General features: G+C 54.8%; 8 protein-coding genes across 8 annotated transcripts; 3 read left to right on the forward strand and 5 right to left on the reverse strand.

The window, feature by feature from the left end:
• Window positions 1–136: 136 nt before the first annotated feature.
• PHACADRAFT_264360 (uncharacterized protein) lies at window positions 137–1,105 on the forward strand. The gene is made up of 4 exons (XM_007401057.1): window positions 137–198; window positions 256–560; window positions 624–714; window positions 797–1,105. The coding sequence occupies exons 1-4, from the start codon at window positions 181–183 to the stop codon at window positions 866–868; spliced, it is 486 nt and encodes a 161-aa protein (XP_007401119.1). The 5' UTR covers window positions 137–180; the 3' UTR covers window positions 869–1,105.
• PHACADRAFT_264362 (uncharacterized protein) lies at window positions 1,099–1,803 on the reverse strand. The gene is made up of 4 exons (XM_007401058.1): window positions 1,673–1,803; window positions 1,457–1,616; window positions 1,270–1,395; window positions 1,099–1,214 (listed from the first exon to the last, which is right to left on the reverse strand). Exons 1-4 carry the CDS (start codon window positions 1,727–1,729, stop codon window positions 1,153–1,155), a joined length of 405 nt encoding a protein of 134 aa, XP_007401120.1. The 5' UTR covers window positions 1,730–1,803; the 3' UTR covers window positions 1,099–1,152.
• Window positions 1,804–2,829: 1,026 nt separating this feature from the next.
• Window positions 2,830–3,539, forward strand: PHACADRAFT_105614 (uncharacterized protein; the record flags this gene model as incomplete). Its single annotated transcript, XM_007401059.1, has 3 exons — window positions 2,830–3,080; window positions 3,133–3,237; window positions 3,290–3,539. 3 exons carry the CDS (start codon window positions 2,830–2,832, stop codon window positions 3,537–3,539), a joined length of 606 nt encoding a protein of 201 aa, XP_007401121.1.
• Window positions 3,540–3,863: 324 nt separating this feature from the next.
• On the reverse strand, window positions 3,864–5,520 carry PHACADRAFT_32796 (uncharacterized protein; the record flags this gene model as incomplete). Its single annotated transcript, XM_007401037.1, has 6 exons — window positions 3,864–3,896; window positions 3,953–4,162; window positions 4,219–4,308; window positions 4,358–4,942; window positions 4,999–5,119; window positions 5,198–5,520. 6 exons carry the CDS (start codon window positions 5,518–5,520, stop codon window positions 3,864–3,866), a joined length of 1,362 nt encoding a protein of 453 aa, XP_007401099.1.
• Window positions 5,521–5,640: 120 nt separating this feature from the next.
• PHACADRAFT_178551 (uncharacterized protein) lies at window positions 5,641–9,454 on the reverse strand (the record flags this gene model as incomplete). The annotated part of the gene is made up of 12 exons (XM_007401060.1): window positions 5,641–6,830; window positions 6,894–7,019; window positions 7,078–7,206; window positions 7,260–7,327; window positions 7,378–7,471; window positions 7,534–7,858; window positions 7,909–7,996; window positions 8,059–8,195; window positions 8,252–8,451; window positions 8,508–8,930; window positions 8,985–9,380; window positions 9,410–9,454. The coding sequence occupies 12 exons, from the start codon at window positions 9,452–9,454 to the stop codon at window positions 5,760–5,762; spliced, it is 3,102 nt and encodes a 1,033-aa protein (XP_007401122.1). The 3' UTR covers window positions 5,641–5,759.
• A 116-nt stretch (window positions 9,455–9,570) lies between these two features.
• Window positions 9,571–13,898, forward strand: PHACADRAFT_130328 (uncharacterized protein). Its single transcript, XM_007401061.1, has 3 exons — window positions 9,571–10,250; window positions 10,311–10,456; window positions 10,530–13,898. The coding sequence occupies exons 1-3, from the start codon at window positions 9,618–9,620 to the stop codon at window positions 13,003–13,005; spliced, it is 3,255 nt and encodes a 1,084-aa protein (XP_007401123.1). The 5' UTR covers window positions 9,571–9,617; the 3' UTR covers window positions 13,006–13,898.
• A 1,922-nt stretch (window positions 13,899–15,820) lies between these two features.
• On the reverse strand, window positions 15,821–16,925 carry PHACADRAFT_153110 (uncharacterized protein). Its single transcript, XM_007401062.1, has 3 exons — window positions 16,720–16,925; window positions 16,516–16,668; window positions 15,821–16,461 (listed from the first exon to the last, which is right to left on the reverse strand). Exons 1-3 carry the CDS (start codon window positions 16,915–16,917, stop codon window positions 15,907–15,909), a joined length of 906 nt encoding a protein of 301 aa, XP_007401124.1. The 5' UTR covers window positions 16,918–16,925; the 3' UTR covers window positions 15,821–15,906.
• Window positions 16,926–16,947: 22 nt separating this feature from the next.
• On the reverse strand, window positions 16,948–19,859 carry PHACADRAFT_188321 (uncharacterized protein). The gene is made up of 6 exons (XM_007401063.1): window positions 19,423–19,859; window positions 19,063–19,358; window positions 18,416–19,009; window positions 18,248–18,358; window positions 17,773–18,193; window positions 16,948–17,716 (listed from the first exon to the last, which is right to left on the reverse strand). The coding sequence occupies exons 1-6, from the start codon at window positions 19,795–19,797 to the stop codon at window positions 17,558–17,560; spliced, it is 1,956 nt and encodes a 651-aa protein (XP_007401125.1). The 5' UTR covers window positions 19,798–19,859; the 3' UTR covers window positions 16,948–17,557.
• Window positions 19,860–19,943: the final 84 nt, after the last annotated feature.

Below are 19,943 nucleotides of genomic sequence, written 5' to 3' on the forward strand. Positions count from 1 at the left end.
GAGAGCGGAGGTCGAGATCACTGATTCTGCTCCGCACGTGCGAGATCAAAGTTCCCACGGTCTCAACGCACTATAACAGACGCGATAATCAGGACAGCCACGAAGCCAAAACACACTCTACCAACCCAGTCACTACATCCGACAGCTACATCATCCAGCAGCACTTCACCCACCAGCGTCATGGAGAGAATCAAGGAGGTACACCTCCCGCAATGTCTGAGATATCTTCTCCCAACTCACACCGCTTGCGCGTAGCGTCTTGCATCCCTGCGCCAAGAGGCAGACAACGCCATCGCGCGTGCAGAAGGAGCAGAGGCCAAAGTAAAGCAGCTTGACCAGCAGCTCCTCGAGAAGGAACAGGAGGTCAAATCTCTCCGAGTGAAGCTCGACCTCGCGGACGCCAACCTCGAGAAGTCCGAATCCAAGCTGACCGAGACCAAGGCTGCCGCGCTGGATGCAGAGTCGAGCAAGACGACGATAGATGCTCTACAGCGCAAGGTGCAGCTTCTTGAGGAGGAGCTCGATGCGGCAGAGAAGCACTCCAAGGAAGTCGTCGAGAAGTGCGTGCACGAGATACTCCTGATGGTGCTCGATTGTTGACCAGCAGCTTGTAATTCCGACAGACTCAGGCAAGTGGACGTCAAGGCTGAGGAGTTCGAGCGGCGCTGCCATTCACTCGATCAGGAGCGCGAGCAGTGGGAGAAGAAGTACGAGGTATGTGCTTGCGGTTACAGCGCGCTGAGCTGGCGCAGACGCACGCTGCCCTGGAACGATTCTGCTCACATCGCCTGCGCAGGAAACGCAAGAGAAGCTCCGCAAGTCCCAAGCGGAGCTCGACGACCTCGTTTCACACATGCAAGACCTCTAGGCCTGCTCTCCATGTTTACCATCTTTGCTATGATCATCATAATCACGCGACGGGTCGCACTTTACGATACAACCCTGGAATCGTCCTCTCTCTCGTGGGTTCTGATGTCGTTGTCTATATACCACAAACAAGAAATCAAAGCGCATAACACAAATTAGAATCTCGTTCTAAATCTCACTGCGTAGCCAGATGATGAAGTTGCAAGAATATAACTACAATTCCATTAAATGCTACACGATACAGTACACGCTTAGGCCGTGGGGCAAGCTATCTGAGGAGGCCGTTTATTGCTTCTTGTCTTCGGTAAAATTCAGCGAGATGGAGTTGACGCAATGACGTTCATCGACTGTGAACGGACGAGGTAAGCTGATCGAACAACATCGCAAAGGCAGATCACACACTTGGAGTCGGGAAGCCTTCACCCTTAAAGACGTGACCTAGGTGTCCGCCGCATGCAGTGCAAGTAATCTCCGTACGCGTCATGCCATACGAGTGATCGTCGTGACGGTTGACGGCCCCGGGAATCGCTGTAGTGCACATGTACCTGTATCAAGATCGTGGTCCGGCTGTCACGCTCAGATGACGCACCGTCGAAGAATGCAGGCCATCCACAACCACTGTCAAACTTGGTCGTGCTCTTGTACAGCGGAGTGCTGCATCCGGCGCACGTGTAAACACCCTCCTCCTTATGCTTGTTATACTTGCCGGTGCCAGCGGGCTCAGTGTCCTTCTGGCGGAGGATACGGAACTGCGGAGATCCTCGTCAGCACCAGGTTACAACCTCTCGTCCGGCCGGAAACGTACCTGCTCAGGAGAGAGGACAGCCCTCCACTCACTCTCGCTTTTGTTCACTTGAGACATGGATCTATGCTGAAGCCTGGCGGAGTATGTTATGAAGAGAGTACGTGCAATGTGCGTTGGCTTTAGAGCTGGGACGAGGGGAGACGTTATAGGTCCGATGAGCCTGATGAGAATGACCATGAGAGCATCGGCCCCGCTCCCGCGGCGGTTGTCAAAACCATGGTGTGTCTTACGCGATCGCCGCACGTGCTGGGCCGGTCTTGCCATGATCAAGAACTCGCACCGCGGCACCACCAGCTGCAGTACTCATTACGGAGGTACCTCCGTCGTTGTGCCCGGTCTTGAAGATTATAAAATTAATTAACAAGTAGACGAACGCAGGGAGTACTGGTGTCGGATCCTGAAGCGGTAAGTCCGCCGCTCCTATAGCTACTCTATACACCATCGTGTACGCGCCTCCAGCCCTTCGTTGCAACTGAAGGCCATGCTAACACGTAAGCTGGCCTGAGCATTTTGCGTCTGATCTGGATCACTGCCTGTGCGCACCTCTCCTTTGTGCTGGCCTTTCGTCTACGGCGGGGCAGCAAGCAAAGCTCCGCGCGGTGAAGTATACTGGAAGACTACTCGCTGCGGCGGTTGAAGTCAATCAAATCGTACAACCATCTATACCATCCACTCCGCATACATGCACCGCATAGGACTAGCAGTTGAGATTTGAACGTTTGGACATGGATGCTCTGAGTGCTGTCTTCGCTTGTATGGCGATGGCACGGAGTTCGGAACGGTCGCCAGATCACGCATCACACGACAGCCAATTCGGGGGTATCCGGGTGTGTCATACGCGCTTACTACGCAGCATTTGCTCATTGAATTTCTCCTTCACCGCTTAATTTGCCCTTGCACGTCCTTCCTCCGTCTACCAGCATAACCACTCCCTGCAAGCCATGGGTCAGACAACATCGACTGTTACTCAGTCACCCACAAGCTGCCCAGTCAAACACGACGCCGCACCAGCACAGTATCCTGTGCCGCATACTTCCACAAGCACCTCCGGACCCGCCAAATGCCCCATCGAATACAGCCCGTCGCCGGCGAGCGAGCGTCCCACAGAGTGTCCAATAGGTCACGATGGCGCGTCCGGGCTGAATCCGCGCAACCAGATGCCCCAGCTTTCGCAGGCACCCGCGGCGCACCAGACCTTACAGCTCCCGACCGCCCGTGAGGAGTCAACCATCCCGCGTGACGCGAGTTCGCGCTGGGAATACCCCTCGCCGCAGCAGTTTTACAATGCGCTCGTGCGCAAGGGCTGGGAGACACCTGAGGAGCACGTCGAGACGATGGTGCAGATCCACAACTGGCTGAACGAGCAGGCGTGGCTCGAGATCCTCAAGTGGGAAAAGAAGGAGAACCCGTACGTGATTATTGCGTTATATTTGAACTTTTAACACTGAGATCTACCACAGAATAGAAGAGCTCCAGCTGGCACGTTTCAAGGGTCGTCCAGGTGAGCTCTCGCCAAAGGCTCGCTTCTGGCTCTTCGCAGGTTGGCTTCTGCCTTCTAGGTTTAAGTACGTCTTTACTAGTCCTTTCATACTTCCGCGAGTCTGACAGAACTTGCAGCACTGAGCCTCCATTTGACCGCCACGACTGGATTGTCAAGCGACGGACTACCGGTGAAGAGGTCCGCTATGTCATTGACTACTACTCTGCACCGCCAGAGCCCGACGGTTCGCCTGTCTTCGCGCTGGACGTCCGCCCGGCTCTTGATAGCGTCGGCTCGATCCAGCAACGGCTGGCGGCTGCGACCGAAGATGTGTGGGCTGCGCTACGGGAGAAGGATAACGGGTCCGCGAACACTCGGAACTCATAGACCCTTCCCCTGGCTCACCTTTCTCCACTCTACCCACTTCTCCGCGCTTTTTGAACCTTTCATCACTTCCGTCTTTGGACTTTTCCGCCTGTCAGCTCTCTGAGTTTCGTATTGCCACCTCTTCTAATATGTAGACTCAAAAGTAGACAACACGGGCAGTGTTCCTGTGCAGCACTCTAATGACATTACGACAGCATGATGATGACTATTAGACGATGAGAATAGATATAGGACTGACGACAGCTGAGTGGGGTGATGATAAAGCGATATAGGACGAGTCCAGGTGTATCTCAATGCACTGTATTACTTTTCGTCAGCGCGTACTTAGAGGTACGCCCGGGCCGACCTCCGTGCCATCTGCAAAAAGTTGACGTTCAAAATAAGCCAAATGAGCTTGTGGGAGACATGCATACCTCGACAACTTTCCATCCACCGGTGAGCTCGTTATCGAGCTCCTCTTCTACACGGGTGATAACGGCAGCGTAATGACACTGCTCGACGCGATCCTCTGCGCCGACGATAATCTCTCTCGTCTTGGCATTCCGGAAAATCAACACCTCCTGCGTGGCGAACGTTATCACAAAGACAGGGATATCGTTCTCAAGGATTTTGCCTTGCGAGACCTACACATGTGGGATAAGCAACTTTAAGGACGAGAAGGGAGTGAAGCGGCACAGACCTCTACTTGGCGAATATCAAGCACTTTGCTGTCGCTGATCAAACCCTGCTTCAAGTACTGCTCCATAGTTGCCCAGAGCACGTTGTAAGTCTGAAATACCTAGTTAGATAATACACAAAGCAGGAGGTAAATTACTCACTGCCTCACCGCACCACGCCTTGAGAGCTTCTTGGTCAGCGCTCAAGTACGCATCGACGACCTCGGGCACGATATACTCGCGCAACTCGCGCTCAAAGCCCTCAAGGTTGAACGTCGGGTCCATAGCCTTCATCAACCTCTGCACCTGCGCGCTCTCGTTCTCGTCGAACCACGAGCCTATCGTCTGGGTGACGGAGCGTATGCTCTGCACGACCGGGTTCTCGGACTCATCGAACTGCTGGCGAAGCTCGCCGAACTGGCGCAGGAGCGGGCTCGTCTCTTTCAGACGGTTCCAGCGCTCCTGCCGCGGCGAATCTTTATGTAGCACGACAGCCTGGCCCGCGTCTGGGTCTGCCTTTACTCGCGCGCGCCCGCTTGTCATGCTGTCCTTGCCCGCCTTCGCAAGCCGTACCTGCCGCCTTCTCCGCCGTGCTTCCTTCTCCTCAAAGCCTGCGTGCTTCGCACTGCCGCTATCGTCGAGTGCATCGACCACAGTCTCAGCGAGAGTTTTGTACGCCTGTGTCTGGCGAATGGGTTCGGTGGTCTTTTCAATCGTTGATGAGACGGCAGCGGATGCTCTCGAGATCTGGAGACAGAGGTGTCAGTCAATAATGAAGAAAGGCGTATCTGAAAGCAATATACCGCACGCATGAGTTCGCTCTCCTCCATCGTCCGCAGTGCTTCCGAGACTGCATCTCCGACCTTCACACCAGCATTGTGCAGTTCCTCCGCGGCAGCACGTAGCCGGGGGTTCTCTTTTATGCTAGACGTCAGCTACGGTACTGTCAGCAAGCGTTGATAGCCTCAGGACAAAATTCCACTCGCCCTTGCACGCTCGTACGCCGCTCTCGCCTTCTTCATGGCCTCCGAGTCCTGGAACTTATCCACGTCACCCTGCAGCTGCTTCACATTGTCCTGCAGCTCGCGGTTCTTGCGGAGCTCCTCTCGCAGAACTTCCACAAACGTCTGGAACGGGCTCTTCGGTGGCTCGTTCGAGCGACGCGCAGACGAGTGGAAGGACGAGCTTGATGCGGGAAGCACCGCAGAAAACGGCGGCAGCGGCCGCGAAAGCGTTAGCGGTGCCGCGTGCGCGCGCAGTGCGAGGCGAATGTGCGTGGGCGTTGCTTGCGAGAGGACTGCGCGTCGGAGATGGCGGGGCAGCATCGTGAGGTCGTGAAAGAGAGGGTCAGTTCGTGGACGAGACAGAAGATTACTGGCGCTTGGCTCGATGCGACTTTTGGGCGTTCACCTGCGCGTTCACCCGCAGTCCCGATGCTTCCGGGACATGGACGTTGCGAATAAAATCGTAATCTCAACATGTAACGATGAGCCATTTGCGAATAAATACGCTGCTTACACGAGAGTATAATTCAAGGTAGCTAATTTAGAAATAACTTACTATCTCAACCGAACCGACAAATCGCCTTCCCCGCAATTGCAACCTCCTCGTTCAGCTTATTCACATGGAGCATACTCAGCCCCAAAATAAAAATTGGCTTCTCGAAATCCCACCCTTTACGCAGCAGCGCCGTCCTCTTCTCCAACAGCGGTCGTGCCACGACGTCCATCCACGCGTGGGTGGCGTCAGAGTCGTCGACGAACACGACGCCAAACCGCGCCCAATCGCACACGTTGATTGAGCCCCAGGTGCAGGCTATCAGCATGGCTTCGAGGGTATGCAGCTGGTGACCGTGCGGAACGACGGTGTGCGAGGGCGCGCGCCAGCTTGGGCGTGGCAGGCGGGTGTCTCGCGCGAGGTAGACTGCTGCGTGCTGCAGGAACTGGCGGATGGTACAGGGCGTGGCGGGGAAGGGCTGTTGCGTTGACGTGGTGACTACTGCTCCATTGGAGCTGGGAGGTGTCACCGCTACCTCCGTCCGCAAAACTGCAGGTGTAGGGTTCTCTACGACACGTTCTTGCTGGGCATGTTCCCGAGCGACGGAAGACATTACGTTTGGTGTCTTCACAGAGTCTTCGTCGGGTCCGAACTGAAGTTGTCTTGGACACTCAGGGATTGGCTTGGTAGATGGTGGGTCAACGTTTGCAGAAAGCTCTTTGTTCGCTTGAGCGAGTGGCGTGGGCAAGATGTTCGTCACCGACCCAAACGCCCTCATCTTATTCGCGGGTGCCGCCGCTGCCGGTTCTTCGTGTCGCACATTCTCCATCATCATGGTTTCAGCTGGCCCAGGAAGGTTTAGCCTTCGCGCCTTGAGCTTCAGCTTCCCATCTGCTTTCTCAAGCTTGTCAAGCCATTCTTCCTCGCGCGCCTTCCGCTTCGCGGGACAGCGCGCCCCTGGAGATTGCAACTTGCCCCAGAGACCTTTGCACCAGTCGTCGATATCCTTGTTTGGGCGGTCCAGACCAACAGCCTCACGTGCAATACACTGGAATTCGTCGAGACTAATGCCATCTCGCCAGGATCGCTCGCTTGTGCGGTGAAATTTGGTCATGCGAGGGAAGCGAAGCTCATAGTACTTGATGGTATAACATTAGTGTCAGTCGCCACATTGAACTCGAAGACGCTTGAATTCTTTCACCTTGCTACGAGGTGCCTTCGTGAACCCGGCTCCATAGAACTCCGCGAGAATGGGTTCTCGAAGCATGACAGCCGGTGGTGCCAAGCCGAGATTCAATGTGAACGAATACGGCAGTATTGAGGCATACTAAATCGTATAAACTTTGATATGAACCTAAGAAAGGAGAGTTACTATACTAGCTCACCTTGCTGCCAGCTGCAGAGTAGGCTACCGGATCAGTGCTCTTGATAAAGAAGTTCAGCTCTTCAAGTTGTTCTCTGCTCAGACCATATGAGCAGGTGAAGATGACTTGGAAGCCCGGCTTCTCTGAGGACTAGAACTTTGGCTAAATGCTATGATGTCGATGGGTGAATCCGACAGACTTACCGCAGTTTCTGACGCCACCACATCAACGACAGCGCCAATGTAGAAAGTCGTGTAAACAGATGGGCCAACTGTGTGTGATGTCAGCCGGACGGTGCAAGGGTGGGTATCACTGGGTTACCGAGCAGTTCACGCGCACGCTCCTTATCCCAACCAGCGCCAAGTAGAACGAGGTCTACACAGTCGCCATGCCCGGGAATGTAGTCTGCCTTCAGCTGGTAGGAAGACTCGCGTCAGCATCCATTCACAACCAACCCGTCGTACGGCAAGCACTCACCTTCACCCACCTCAGCTTCCAATCGTTATACCTGCTCTCGTCCGCTTTGAGGACGGCGCCCTCCTCACGGTCCGCTTGTAACTTCGCGAATGCCCTCCTTAGTGCCTCGTCCGCCTCTTTTGGAGAATGCATCGGGATTGGCACGCGCTCCGCGAGCATCGCGTACCCTGGACGCCGCACGATAAGCGACTCGAGCAGCGCACGACGGTAGGAATACGGCCGCCAGAGGAGGGACTCGGAGTCGACGACAAGAACGTCGAAGAAGACGAGCGCAAGGTGTCGTGCGCCTTCGTCTGAGGCGTCAGAAATGAGCGAGGATTGGGACCTAAAAAGGGTTCGATTGGAAGCGGGCGTGCAGGAGATACGACTACTTGCCAGTCTTCCGTCGGATTCGTCTTCTTGTAGGATGCACCTCGCACGCCGAGAGCGGTTGATGCAATGAGACTTCGTATTCTCCAGAATTCTGTGGTGGAAAGATGACTGGATTAACGTCAATTAGCTTCCTTGGACAGATGCATGGCATACCGTCGACCTTTCCGAGCGCATTAGAGTATGCGACCATTTCGGCCTCAATAACCACGTTGTGTTTGATGTGTGGAACAGTCGATGGGATACCACCCCCATCAGACGAACCCGGAAGGCTTAAAGCTTCCCGGATAATCCTGCATAGAGCGTGCCTTAGCTACCCCGTATGAGAAAAGTTAGAACTAAGACGCACGAATGCACACCAAAACGATCCACAGTCGAATCTCGCTTGCTCTTGCTAAAGATTGTAATCTTTGAGTCACCGCCGTGATCCATTTCTACGTGGATCTGCGCTCGTTCTCCGTCATACTTGGTCTCAGCCCATACATTCGAGGATTGCCTGAGGCTGTTGAGAGAGTCCTTACACCCCCTGCCTTTGATGCATTTCGGAATCTGTGGAAGGGTAAATCCAATTTAAGACGCTTCAGGGTAGGTACAATGGAGCCTACTGGAATGGGCACGCCAACCCTGGGCCGCATGAATTCCTCGGGATTCTCGAACGCTGCCACGGCCTCTTCAATTGATGCACACACGCGGTACGCTTGAGAAAGTTTGCCGTCTGGGTCCCATACTTTCATAGCTTGCTCCTTTGTCAGCATACGTACGGCTTTGGAGTTGTATTGCAGGAGCTGTGCGGTGTAATGCGTCTCCTTGAGCGGGTATAATATCGGACGCAAATCTTTGAGAATAATCTGTGTGATTACGGATGCAGACATGGCTGATGCTGATGCATATAAGTTGCGTAAAATTTCGCGTGGCTTGCGACGCGACGTTGCTGGTACGCGGACTGACGAAGAGGAGTAAGCAGAGGTTGAAGCCAGCTCGGTGAGAAGTCTGCTAATATCGCTTATGGAGCGCGTTTCCTGCTGGTCCTGCGAAATTCAACATACGTGTCAGCTGCACAACCTCGCCACACATGCACTTACATTGGTGCCTTCCATGAGCGACTGGACCTCGCGTCCAAGACAACCAGTGGCGTCTGACCCGCCCCACTTTCGTAGAGACGCGCCTCGAGAATCGCGGTTGGTAGATACACCAAAGATGTCTGCTATGTATCCCGCGAGGCGCGTCTCTTGCATGCCATACTTTCTCGATACGTCCTCTTCCGGAAAGAACAGCCGGAAGAATGTGGCCGCGGTTCCATCTGGTAGCGGCGAATAGCGCTCGTGCAGAGCTTTCGTCCAATTTCTCAGGGTCTTTACACAGAACGATTCTTGGTTCTTCTTCTGGTTCTTGGTGTTCGTGGCATTCTTGGGCTCGACGGATGCGAACGCCTCGCACAAGAACACGAAACTATCAAAGCGTGTAAACGTGACGGTGGACTCGGAGCCGACGGCTAGGATTCCGCCACCCACAACTGAAAGGGGACCTGGGACGGAGAGGATGCGTCTGTCATCGGCGGCTCATTGTAAGGAGGCCTCGAGTTCGTGTGTTGCGGGTGCGATCGCGTCACGTGGGAGCAGAACGCCTGTGGCGCCGAGAGGGCCGCGGTCGGCAGCTACACGCTTACGCTTGGACCCCCAAGCTGAACGCTCCTGTATAATTATTCTCCGCCCTGCATGGACGACCTTTACAATAATGCCTGGGGCGACTCTTCAGAATCTGCTGCGTCTTCTGCAGCCTGGACATCATCAGGAGCCACGTCCTCCACGCAACACGACAAGGCCAACCTGGCGAACCCTTCATGGTCGACAGATTCTGGAATCAAATGGGACCAGCCGCCGGACCACGTCTCAGGCTTCTCCTGGGCAACTGCCGAGCCTGATCTCGCTTGGGGCTCTAACACATACGAAGACATTCCCCTTGAGAAGTCGGAGACTACATCCACAGACGAGGATGATCCCACAACGCCTACTGTGGAAGCTGCCGACATCGAGAAGCCAGAGCTGGCTCAGACGACGGAACCTCCTTCGGCTAACGGTACAGCCCCAGTAGGACTCGGTTTGGGTCTACCAGTCAGCGCCAAGCAGGAATCCCCAACTGCCAGCCCGCTAGACCAGGATGGATTTGGCACGTTTGAAGACGCAACTACAGTGGAGGAATCCAAACCTAGGCTGACGTCGGACCTGCAGGACGACACGTGGAGTTCGCCTTGGGTATCTGGCCCAGTAGAGGACGAAGAGGACGAAACGAAGCCTGTGGATGAATGGGAAGTTGCGCGAAAGCATAAAGAGCAGCTGGACAGGAAAGTGGTGGGTAATATACACCTATGTCATCTGTCATACTCTGCGTCTCATGCCCATACTTCTCAGCCGCCAGAACTGCTGGCCAGCATCATCAGCCAGTGTGAAGAGTACTTCCAAGGCGTGGCTAAACCTAAAGGGCCCGAGAAGTCTGGGAGCAAGGAAGAACCATGGATGGCAGATTGGCGCAGCGGGATTGAAGGCATAGGGGGCCTGTGAGTAGGTCATGACTATCGTCCACCAACGTTGCTGAGTTCACGCTCTACATGTGATGGCTTGTAACGTTAGTGAGGCTTCTATACAAACACTCGTCCCCGAATTAACGCTTCAGCCCGCTGCCCAGTTTACCAAGACGGCTGTCGCCAAGAACGTGGCTGGGTGTGTTCGCCTGACGAAGAACTTGCCGTTGTCGAATACCAGTCCTATGTCGCACTACCTTGCGGCCAAAGGGTCAACTGCGTGGGAAGCAGCAATGAAGCAGCGAAAGGAGGTTTCGGAGGATGATGCCATCCCGGTTGGATGGCGTATTGTGGAGAAACAGCATACCGGAGCTACAGAGCATGAGTCGCCTACTGACTCAAAGGCTTCCGGAGGTTTGTTCTCTTTCTGGTCCAGGAGGCAGTCCAAGCCGCCTGCACCCGTCGCCGCGGCTACTACTCCGAAAGGGTCCTCGCCCACGCGTCCATCGACATCCAGCCAGCCGGATGCTCATCCCAGAGAGAGCGGTGGCCAGTCCGCTCGATCGAGTGCTGACGTCGTACGTACCCCGTCGCTGTCGGACCGACTGCCGAGTCCCATATCGGAGGCTGCCCCGCGGAAAAATTCACTGGATATGATAGCCTCCGCATCCACTGCTCCATCTAAGAATTATGCCGACGCGCCTGAGCCCCAGGTGGATCTACAACCCGCACAAGCGTCCCCGTCGGCTGTCACGAGGTTCCTCAACCGCTTCTCTCGCAGGCGATCCGCTAGCCCGAGAAACTCGCTTGCACTATCCACCGACGACTTGGAATTTCTCTCGGACATCGTCCCGAACGTTCCTGATAACCATGGCGACGATGACGACCAGTCTAAGGGTCTCAACGACATCCTGAAGCCAGAACCTCTACCGCCAGCTCTTCCGCCGCCGCCGCTAGCACCTCCGCCTCGACCAGCCACTACAATAAATACTCGCAGTCAGCACGCGAATACCGCGCACACAAGGCCGGCTTCATTGCTGGGATCGACGGACAAGTTAGCGTCACCGTCTCAGAGCCAAACGCCGCAAAGCGATTTGGACGACATTTTTGGAGCGTTCGAAGCAAGCCCTCCTTCGACAAGCGCCCCAAGCGCAGTACCCGCACCTGCGGCGTCGGTGCCCGTTGTGGGATCCAGTGGTCGTGTGCCCTCAAGGTCACAGAGTCCGCTTGTTCTCGCTCCTCAGTCCAGGACATCAAGTCCGTCGCCATTGTCATTCTCAAATACATTCGTCTCTACGCATACCGAGCCACAGCTTGCCATCAATCCGCCTCCACTCTCCTCTGTCATCCCAGTTCCGTCTTTACAACGTTCATCGACGAGCTCTCCCGAGACCTCTATGTCACACAGGCCTTCCTTGAAGCCGAAGGTGCAGCTGTCCTTCAAGCTACCTCCCCCGCCAGTCAACATTGCGCCTGCGCTACTATCTGCTAGCGAGGTTCCTCTCGCTCAGCTGTACCCTCAGGCTGCAGCCCGTCAACAGGCTCAGCAGGTGGCTACGGAGTCAAGCTCCCGGCCTACGCCGCAACCTACTCAGCCCTCACGCTCGCACACGCCTGTCATGGTTCAAGCACCGCTGAACTCAGCCACCGTCAGTGCGCCTCTTCTGGCGCCCCCACCAGGGTCTTCTCGCCCGTCTGCTACCGCGGTGACGACCTTACTGGGAGACGACGACGATTTCGACGATTTCCAGTCATCTGCGCCTGCTGTGGACGGAATGGGGTCCGCCTTCTTTCTTCCGCCTCCGCCATCGGCGACGACAAAGCCTGGCGCCCTGGCGCCCCTGTTGCCCCTGCCATCCAGCTTTGCGTCGACTATGCATCCGTCTCCTTCAACGCCCCAACCCTTATCTTCAGATCCACTCAACGACGACTTTGCAGGAATGCTATCATCCTCCACTAGCCTAGGCTCGCACCACAGCCGCATGTCAGGGTTCAACAGTGCCTCCCAATCCGGCCAGTCACTACTCGCCACGCCGCAGAAGATAAAGCCCCTCGATTTTGACGACGTCAGCCCCGTGTCGACGGCTCTCCGCACTCCTTCGCCTCCCCACCCGATATCGAAATCGCCGAGGCAGTCTAATACTCTCGAGCCGCTGCCGATACCCGTACCCCCGTCCACCCTCTCATCCCAAGAAAAGCAGGCGCGTGTGAACCAGCACATGCGGACGCTGAGTCTCGTGGAACGCGCGGCGGCGCATCCTGGGCAGTGGCCTGCGCCGCCGTCACCGCTCCCGCAGGCGCTATCGTTCAGTGTGCTTGGCGAGAAGCCGAAAAACACGGTCGACCTCCTGGGCGACAATGAATCACTCGGAGCGTTCGAGTCGGAGGGCTTGAAGCCGCTGCGCTCGGCACCAGCTCTGGCCACGCTTGGGAGCACCGCGGAGACGCGGACGGCACAGCCGGCGTGGGGTGGGCTCGCGCCACCAAGAGTACAGCAGGCCGTGAAACCGAGTGCACCGAGCACAGGTCAGAAGTCTTCTGGTGGATTGTCTGCGCAGGATTTGTCGTTCTTTGAAGGATTGTAACGAGACATAATAGGCCAACAAGCTCTATTTTAATCCATGGTGTGCAGCAACCTATTATCCCTTCTATGAATTTTCCGGACCTGTTCAGCACGCATTCACATGTACTGTACCCATACTTGGCAAGCGTGCGCGCGGTTGTCTTTCCTGAGTCTAAGTGAAACACAAATGACATCAATTCAGTGACAGAAGATCCTCGTATGTCACATTCGACGGTCCCCTGACATTCCTACATTTGTCCGTGACAAAGCCTGTTGCCTATTACAGGGAATTGTTGCAACTCTCCGCCAAAAGGCGGACAAGCCTCTCCGGCTCATCCCATTGAACCTACACAGTGATCAGCAAACCTTGTGATGAGAACTCGACCGAGCAGAGAGGGCTTACAAAGTGATTTGCTCCCTTCAGCCTCAGGAAAGTAGCCTTTCGCTTCTTCTTATCTGGATCGGCCGCCTCTCCAATTAACTCCTCAGCCACTTTAGCTCCCCACATCGACGCCCACGGAGCCTGCGCGGCAGCAAGATAGAGGATGTCGACGTCGGGCAGAACTGCACCTGCATCAGAGAATGCACAGTGTGCATGCTTACGGCGGATCTCTTCGTCTGTGGCTACTATCAAGCCGGTCAGGTGTACACAATCCCCAAGTTCAACGATACGTTGGTAATCTTCCGGAGACAGGGTGCGGAGTGTCGGTGTGCGTGGAAGGACGGTGTAGTATTTGTGCAGTGATTCAGCAGTGATGGGGACACCGTCTGGTGGCGAGGTGTGATATGCAGACAGCCAGTCGATGAACTCATCCGGCTTCCGTTCATCTGGGATTGTGGGATCACTTAAGGGCATGCTAAGGCCTATGTCAGGAAATACACCAAATACAGCCGTCGTTGAGTCTGTGGGAAAAGAGCTGAGCGTTCGGCCACATGTGCATAAGATCTTTAGTGCGCACCAAGAAAGACGACCGTACGCAGGTAAGGAGCAAGCGTAGCCGTCAGATCACCTCCCATCGTCCGAGGATCTCCTAGAATGGACACGACGGCGATGCCGGAAATAGACCACGCCACCAGCACCAGCCCACCCTCTTTCTTGGCTCCTTCGCCTGCGGCGACAGGGATGCGCAATGTCTGACAGACGTATGCGAGAAACTGGGCGGTCTCTTGTCCCAGTCTGCGCACACCATGCGCTTGAACTTCAACGTCAGGGCTCGTTAGGCGTGCCAGTTCTTCTTCCGTGTATGGGGTAGATCCATGGTAGCCCCGGTTGTTCATAGTGATTATGCGCAGGCCGTACTTGGAGGCATACGGCAGCATGCGCTCGAATATAGCTACATATGTCTTTTTTCAGAAACCTCTCGTTGAACTGGACTAATGGACATGCCTGAGTTGACAAATGCACCATGCGTGATAACGATAGTGGGGTATGTCACGGAGCCGTGTGGCACACCAGTGTCCTGGTAGTAAATGGAGGTTCCGTTGTCGTCGATCTGTGCGCGAGGCATACACGGTGAGATGTTGGGAGGGGGGACTCCGTCTCCTCAAGTAGGGCCTACAAGACACCTGCTACCTTCCAAGATAGGAAGCAAAGTCAGCGATTGTCTCAGTCTGCACTACGAGTCGCTAATAAACAAACCCTGGGGTAGTACATTGGCACCACTCCTTGAAACACCCAAATTCTCCCGACCTGTCGAGCACGTTCTTGTGTCAGACGCGTAGTGCAGACAGTACTTATGTCCGCGTTTCGCATTATGGAATGCGACTGAACCCTGCTGCTCCTCTGCCATAATCACCATGCGCATGTTGAACCTTCTAAGACCTTCTTCTTCCTCGGCCGCATTGCCTACTATGCGCCCGACAGACGGCTGTTCCGGCACCCTGAGGGGCGTGCTCAATTCTAAAGTGAGACGATTTCGGACCACCATAGCGGGGTCGTGATCTGAATAAGCACAAGTATACGGAGGTGATCAGATAGACTCGCTTACCAGCCACTCGCACTGCGCAGAGCTACTGTGAGCCCGCGGGGCGGTCACGTGCGCCTCCATCCGTTTCGGAGGAAGCGGTGGGGAAAGGTGGGGACGAGCCTAGTGATCAGGTACGCGGCTGTGGACCGACAGACCTCGTTCGATGGCCGCGAGGAGCATCTACGACTGTCCGTGTCCACCGGTCCAGTGGCATAACCGGGAAAGGGCAAATATTTGCCATTTTAGTCGGCTCATTGCGACGTCGAACATACTGTAGCGATACGACCAAAATTTCAGGTCGTGACGGTCATGATAGGGCGATGAACTGGTAACATCAGCGTGACTTCAAGTTGGACGCTCTTAAAACATATTCAGTAAATCTCGCTCAACATTTGTTCGTCAATGCACAAGCTTGGTACTATCTATCCTCGGGGACGCATAGCACTGGAATCGGCCAACGAACTACAAACTAATTATATCTCATGCAAGCTTGCTGCCGAGGGCGGCCTTGCCTGATGTAGCCTACGTCTGCCCTGGTCATCGAATGTGAACTCTGAACTGACCAGGTTTCAAGTGTCGACACTGCGCGCACGGCCTGAACTGTTGGTCATCTCCTGTCATATCGTTACAGTGTGTTATTTGGCAAAAGACGTCCGAGCGAGTGACCGTGGGAAACTACATCGCTCTTCCGATTGCTTCGCGCATGATGTCCTGCTCGTTGACGTCGGCAACAGTTCGGTGTTCATCCTGCTGTATCCACACCCGGTTTACATCAAGTGTTCTCATCTACCATACATACATCTCAGGCAACAGTAAACAGTCCTAGTAGGGGCTACACTTCCTCCAGAGCCTTACCGGATTACTTTGCATGCGCAGCTCGATGGAAATTGATATTACATCTGAAAGTGGGAGGCGATGTACTAGTGTATTGCACAACGTGAGGGCTATCTACATATCTACGCCTTTCCCAGAGTCGCAGCAATGTGCTCCAGGTCAAGACCGACGGGACTCCCGTCCTCCCACTGCTTTAGCAAAGTCGGTTCTAGGTTCCCCTTGTAGTTCTTTTCCCTCATCCACTTCTCGAGAGTCTGTACGTTAGGGTTGACCTTGCGGACCCAAGCCATGTCTCGCTTGATAAGGTCATCTCGGAACATGTACCACCATGCGGTGAAAGCTTCCTCCCAAGTCGTTGATCCGTCGCCGCGCTTGCACTCCTTCGCGACAGGATAGTCGGTGTTCTTCCAGTTGCGGAACCACTCCTCGACGGTGATGTGCACTCCGACGGCCGGCAGCCCGGTGACCCTCTTAAAGGTCTCAACGGTGTTCTCGAGTGTGGCCATCTCGCTCGCGATTGCGAGGTCCCTACCTGAGACTTCGGCGCGATTGTCGAAAGAGTAGCGGGCGAAGAAGCCGACGTCTTTGAGGGAAGTCAGAGAGATGTGGCCCTGAGCAGTGGGGAATGCAAAGACGGATGTGCCATCGGCACGGCGGGCGAAAGGGCCGAACATAGGCTGGACGTCATCCCGTCAGCGCTGCATAAAAATTTTGGTGTCGAATGTACGCACGAGCGTGAGCATCTCCGTATAAGGACCTGACGTGAGGGAGCTCCAAGACAGGTCGCTGTCGCTGACGACAGAAGGCTGTGCTTTCAACCAATCGGTGACGCGGCCCTTGGCATCGTAATGGCCCGTCTTGTACTTAGGGTCGTATCCCGATATCTACGACGACGACGTCAGGGTCGCCGTGGTCGGTGAAACAGCGTAAGATACCTTGGTGATATAGTCAAGGCTGCTCCAGATGTAGTGGCGAACGGTTTTCGCCTGCTTGGCAAGTTCGAAGATGCGCATCCCGATGAAGATCTCCTTTTGCTCGCCGATGGTGAATGTGTCCGTGTTCACGAACGCACCCCAGGCACCCCGTAGGGCAACGAAGACGGTGGCCAAGTCGTCGACCGAACCTGATGACATCGTCAGCCGGTCAGCTAAGATGGATTATATCATTTGCCCCACCTTTGATGATCTCTACGCCCTTGGCCGCAAGCTCTTTGGCGCGACGGCTGTCCGGATTACGAGTCAAGGCGCGGATGGCATAAGGTGAGGGCGAGCCGTCTGCAGATGCAGCGAGGAGCGCGTCGATGACAGGGATGCCCTGAGCACCGGTGGCACCTATAACCAAGATGACTTTCTTGTTGGCAGTAGGGGACATTATTGCGATGCGAGTGTGGATGATGTCAGTTCGACCGCACGGAGGCTCTTTTTATACCTCTTGGGTCTATCGCGTTATCAGCACTGGCTCGGGTAGGTGGGTGTCGCTTGCGCTGCCCGAGAATACACGCTGGCTTCTGAATCCCAGAGCTCCCAACTAGCTCTTGGCCGAGTCCAAGCAGGACTGGTATGCCCGAGGCCGATCTTGAGGACTTGCCTTTCCGGGCGACTCGGGCATTCCCGCGCCAAATGGAAGGTCGAATGCTGTCTGGCGTCTGTTGTACAGGAAGATGACCAGTCTTGCTATGCCCGTGGCCGAAAGAATTGACGCGCACTCAGGTAAGTCGCCCCATAGACTGCCAGATAGCGAGAGAAGATATGACTTATTAGCTGATCCAGAAGATCAAGAATATGTCCAGAGGGCGGCTACACGGTCTGTCTCGGCTTCCTCCTCTTCCGCGTTCCCCGGTGCACGCCGCGTGGGGATCCACTGGCAATGAGATATAGCTATAACCATCGCTGGCTCCTTCTTAATTCTGCGCTTTGCCTCCGTCTCATACAGCTACAAAACAAGTCAGCGTACTCCTCGCTCATGCATATATAATTTGACCAACTTACTGTACTGTAAGTGTGGTCCAAGAAGTCCTCAAGCGAGTAATTCGGCTTTGTGAAGGCCTCCTCAAAAATACGCGCCATCGTTGACACGGCAGAGTGATAATGCTGTCTGTGCGTGTAGAGCTCCCAGAGCGATGAGTCGATTGCGTTCGTCAACATTGGATCAGGCTCGGCGTAATCAAACGAATCTACAGGAGATACTGTGAGTCGACTCATTACGGGGTATCGGAGTTGAGACATAGATCTACCCTCAGTGGTCTCGAACGAATCATCAACCCGGTGAACCATCACCATGAGCGCGGGATGCTTCTTCAAGATGTTGTAGGTCAGAGGGATAATCATGACAATGGCCGCTGGCGGTGCAGAAAGCGAGAGGCGGGCAAGCCGTTTCATAAAAGACGCAAGTAAGTTGACCGGAAGGTGACTAGCGGAGCGGAATGTCAGCTGGTCGGAGTAGTTGAAGACACGCTCAACTTACGTAGAATTCAAGAATAGTTCGGTCATCCGAAAGAAGCGGGCACGATGCTTGAGGTGTAGCACATCACGATCAAGGAAGGAGTATAGCTGGGTGTAAAACGTTGGGTAGTCGCTGTGTGCACATGAACGCATGAATGATTCGCCACAGGACGGCTACAGGTGGACTTACAGATTATATTCCTTCATAAGTATGAACAACGCATTGAGAGCTAAAAGGCCAACAGTACCGCCATAGTCCACACACGAGGCGACCCAGTCCATGATCATGACGGCCCTCGTCAAGTGTGGCATAACACTGCGGTGCATGACATTCAAAGCGCGGGTAATAAGAGCCTTGCTGTCTTCTGATCCAGTCGATAGCTGCGAGAGCAGGGTCAACCACGTACGCGTGAAGACAGCTCGGTGTGATGAGAGCGAGTGTAACGATTGATGTATACTGAGTTTGTGTAATCTTGCCCCGGACGCTCTCGCTTCTGTCGAAGCGTCCTGTTTATTGCTGCCCTCGTCGAAGAACTTCCGCCAGTCGTCGTCTACATCTTTATCCTCCTCGAAATCCGGTGCTTTGGATTCCTCGTCATCGTCCTGGTCACCATCACCGTTCTTTTGGACCTTCGGTTGTGGCGGCTTCGCACCCAGTTCCTCGACCCACCATTTGTTGAGCTCAGAAGATTCGGTCGGGAATGTCATCAGCTGTTCGAGTAACGATAGCAGGTTCTCCGGGACATTCGGGTGATCTTTGTGAGAGTATGCAGCGAGCAATCCTCTGATGTGCGTAGTCAGATGCCGGTTCACATAGCACAATCAAACCACTCTTACGCAGATTCCCGAAGGAAGAACCACCGTATATCGTCATATTCACTGAGCCATTGCTCCATGAACATGTCTCTGACCTCTATGTCCAATTTACCCTCGTCCGCACCAGAGTCGTTCTTGCGCTTCTTTGTCTGGTACGCCGCACGAGGAGAAGCGGGGCACAATAGAAGCCCACGAACGATTTGGCGGAAGTGTGACACGTAGAATTGCGGTCGTGACGCAGAGCTGGATCCAGAAGCTTTGCTAACCATGGCTGACAGGTGTTTTTGGAGCGACAACAAGATCTTAAGTGAAGACGTCTGCAGTAATTCTGGCAGTGAACATCTTTGACACAAGGCGAGCCAAAGAGTGCAGCAGACACACCTTGAGAGTGGACTCTTCATCATTCAGCAGACCAATTAGCAGCTCCACATAGCTGTGAAGCTTCTCCTGAAGCCAAGCGCGGACTGCCCTAGTCTCGTCACCCCCGGCAACATTCAGCAGCAGACCGTTGGCTATGATAACCACAAAAACTCTGTAAAGTGAATATATGGCCCTAGAGAGAGTACTCAGGTCAGAGGGGTTGCGTGTGATATCCAGCAGGTCAGCGAGAGGGTTGAGGGAGGACTTCAAGGAGACCGCCGCAATAAGCTGGTCTTCCAAAGATGTTACGGAGGAAACCGTGGCCGGACTTGTCTCTCCATAAACCGTGTGTTTGCGCTTTTTCGAGGATGCCGGGAGTGATGGGCGAGGAGCCATTATGAAGGCTTTTTAGACGAGGGGAGGCGGAACGAAGACAGAGCTAGACAGACCGAACGCCGAGCATCCCGCCCTGATGGCGGGGTTGATCGACGCCGGCGCCTTTATGATGCGACCCCGAGAACCTCGCACCGTTCGCCACAGCT

Source organism: Phanerochaete carnosa (genome assembly GCF_000300595.1).
Source record: "Phanerochaete carnosa HHB-10118-sp unplaced genomic scaffold PHACAscaffold_12, whole genome shotgun sequence".
Taxonomy (NCBI): Eukaryota; Fungi; Basidiomycota; class Agaricomycetes; order Polyporales; family Phanerochaetaceae; genus Phanerochaete; species Phanerochaete carnosa.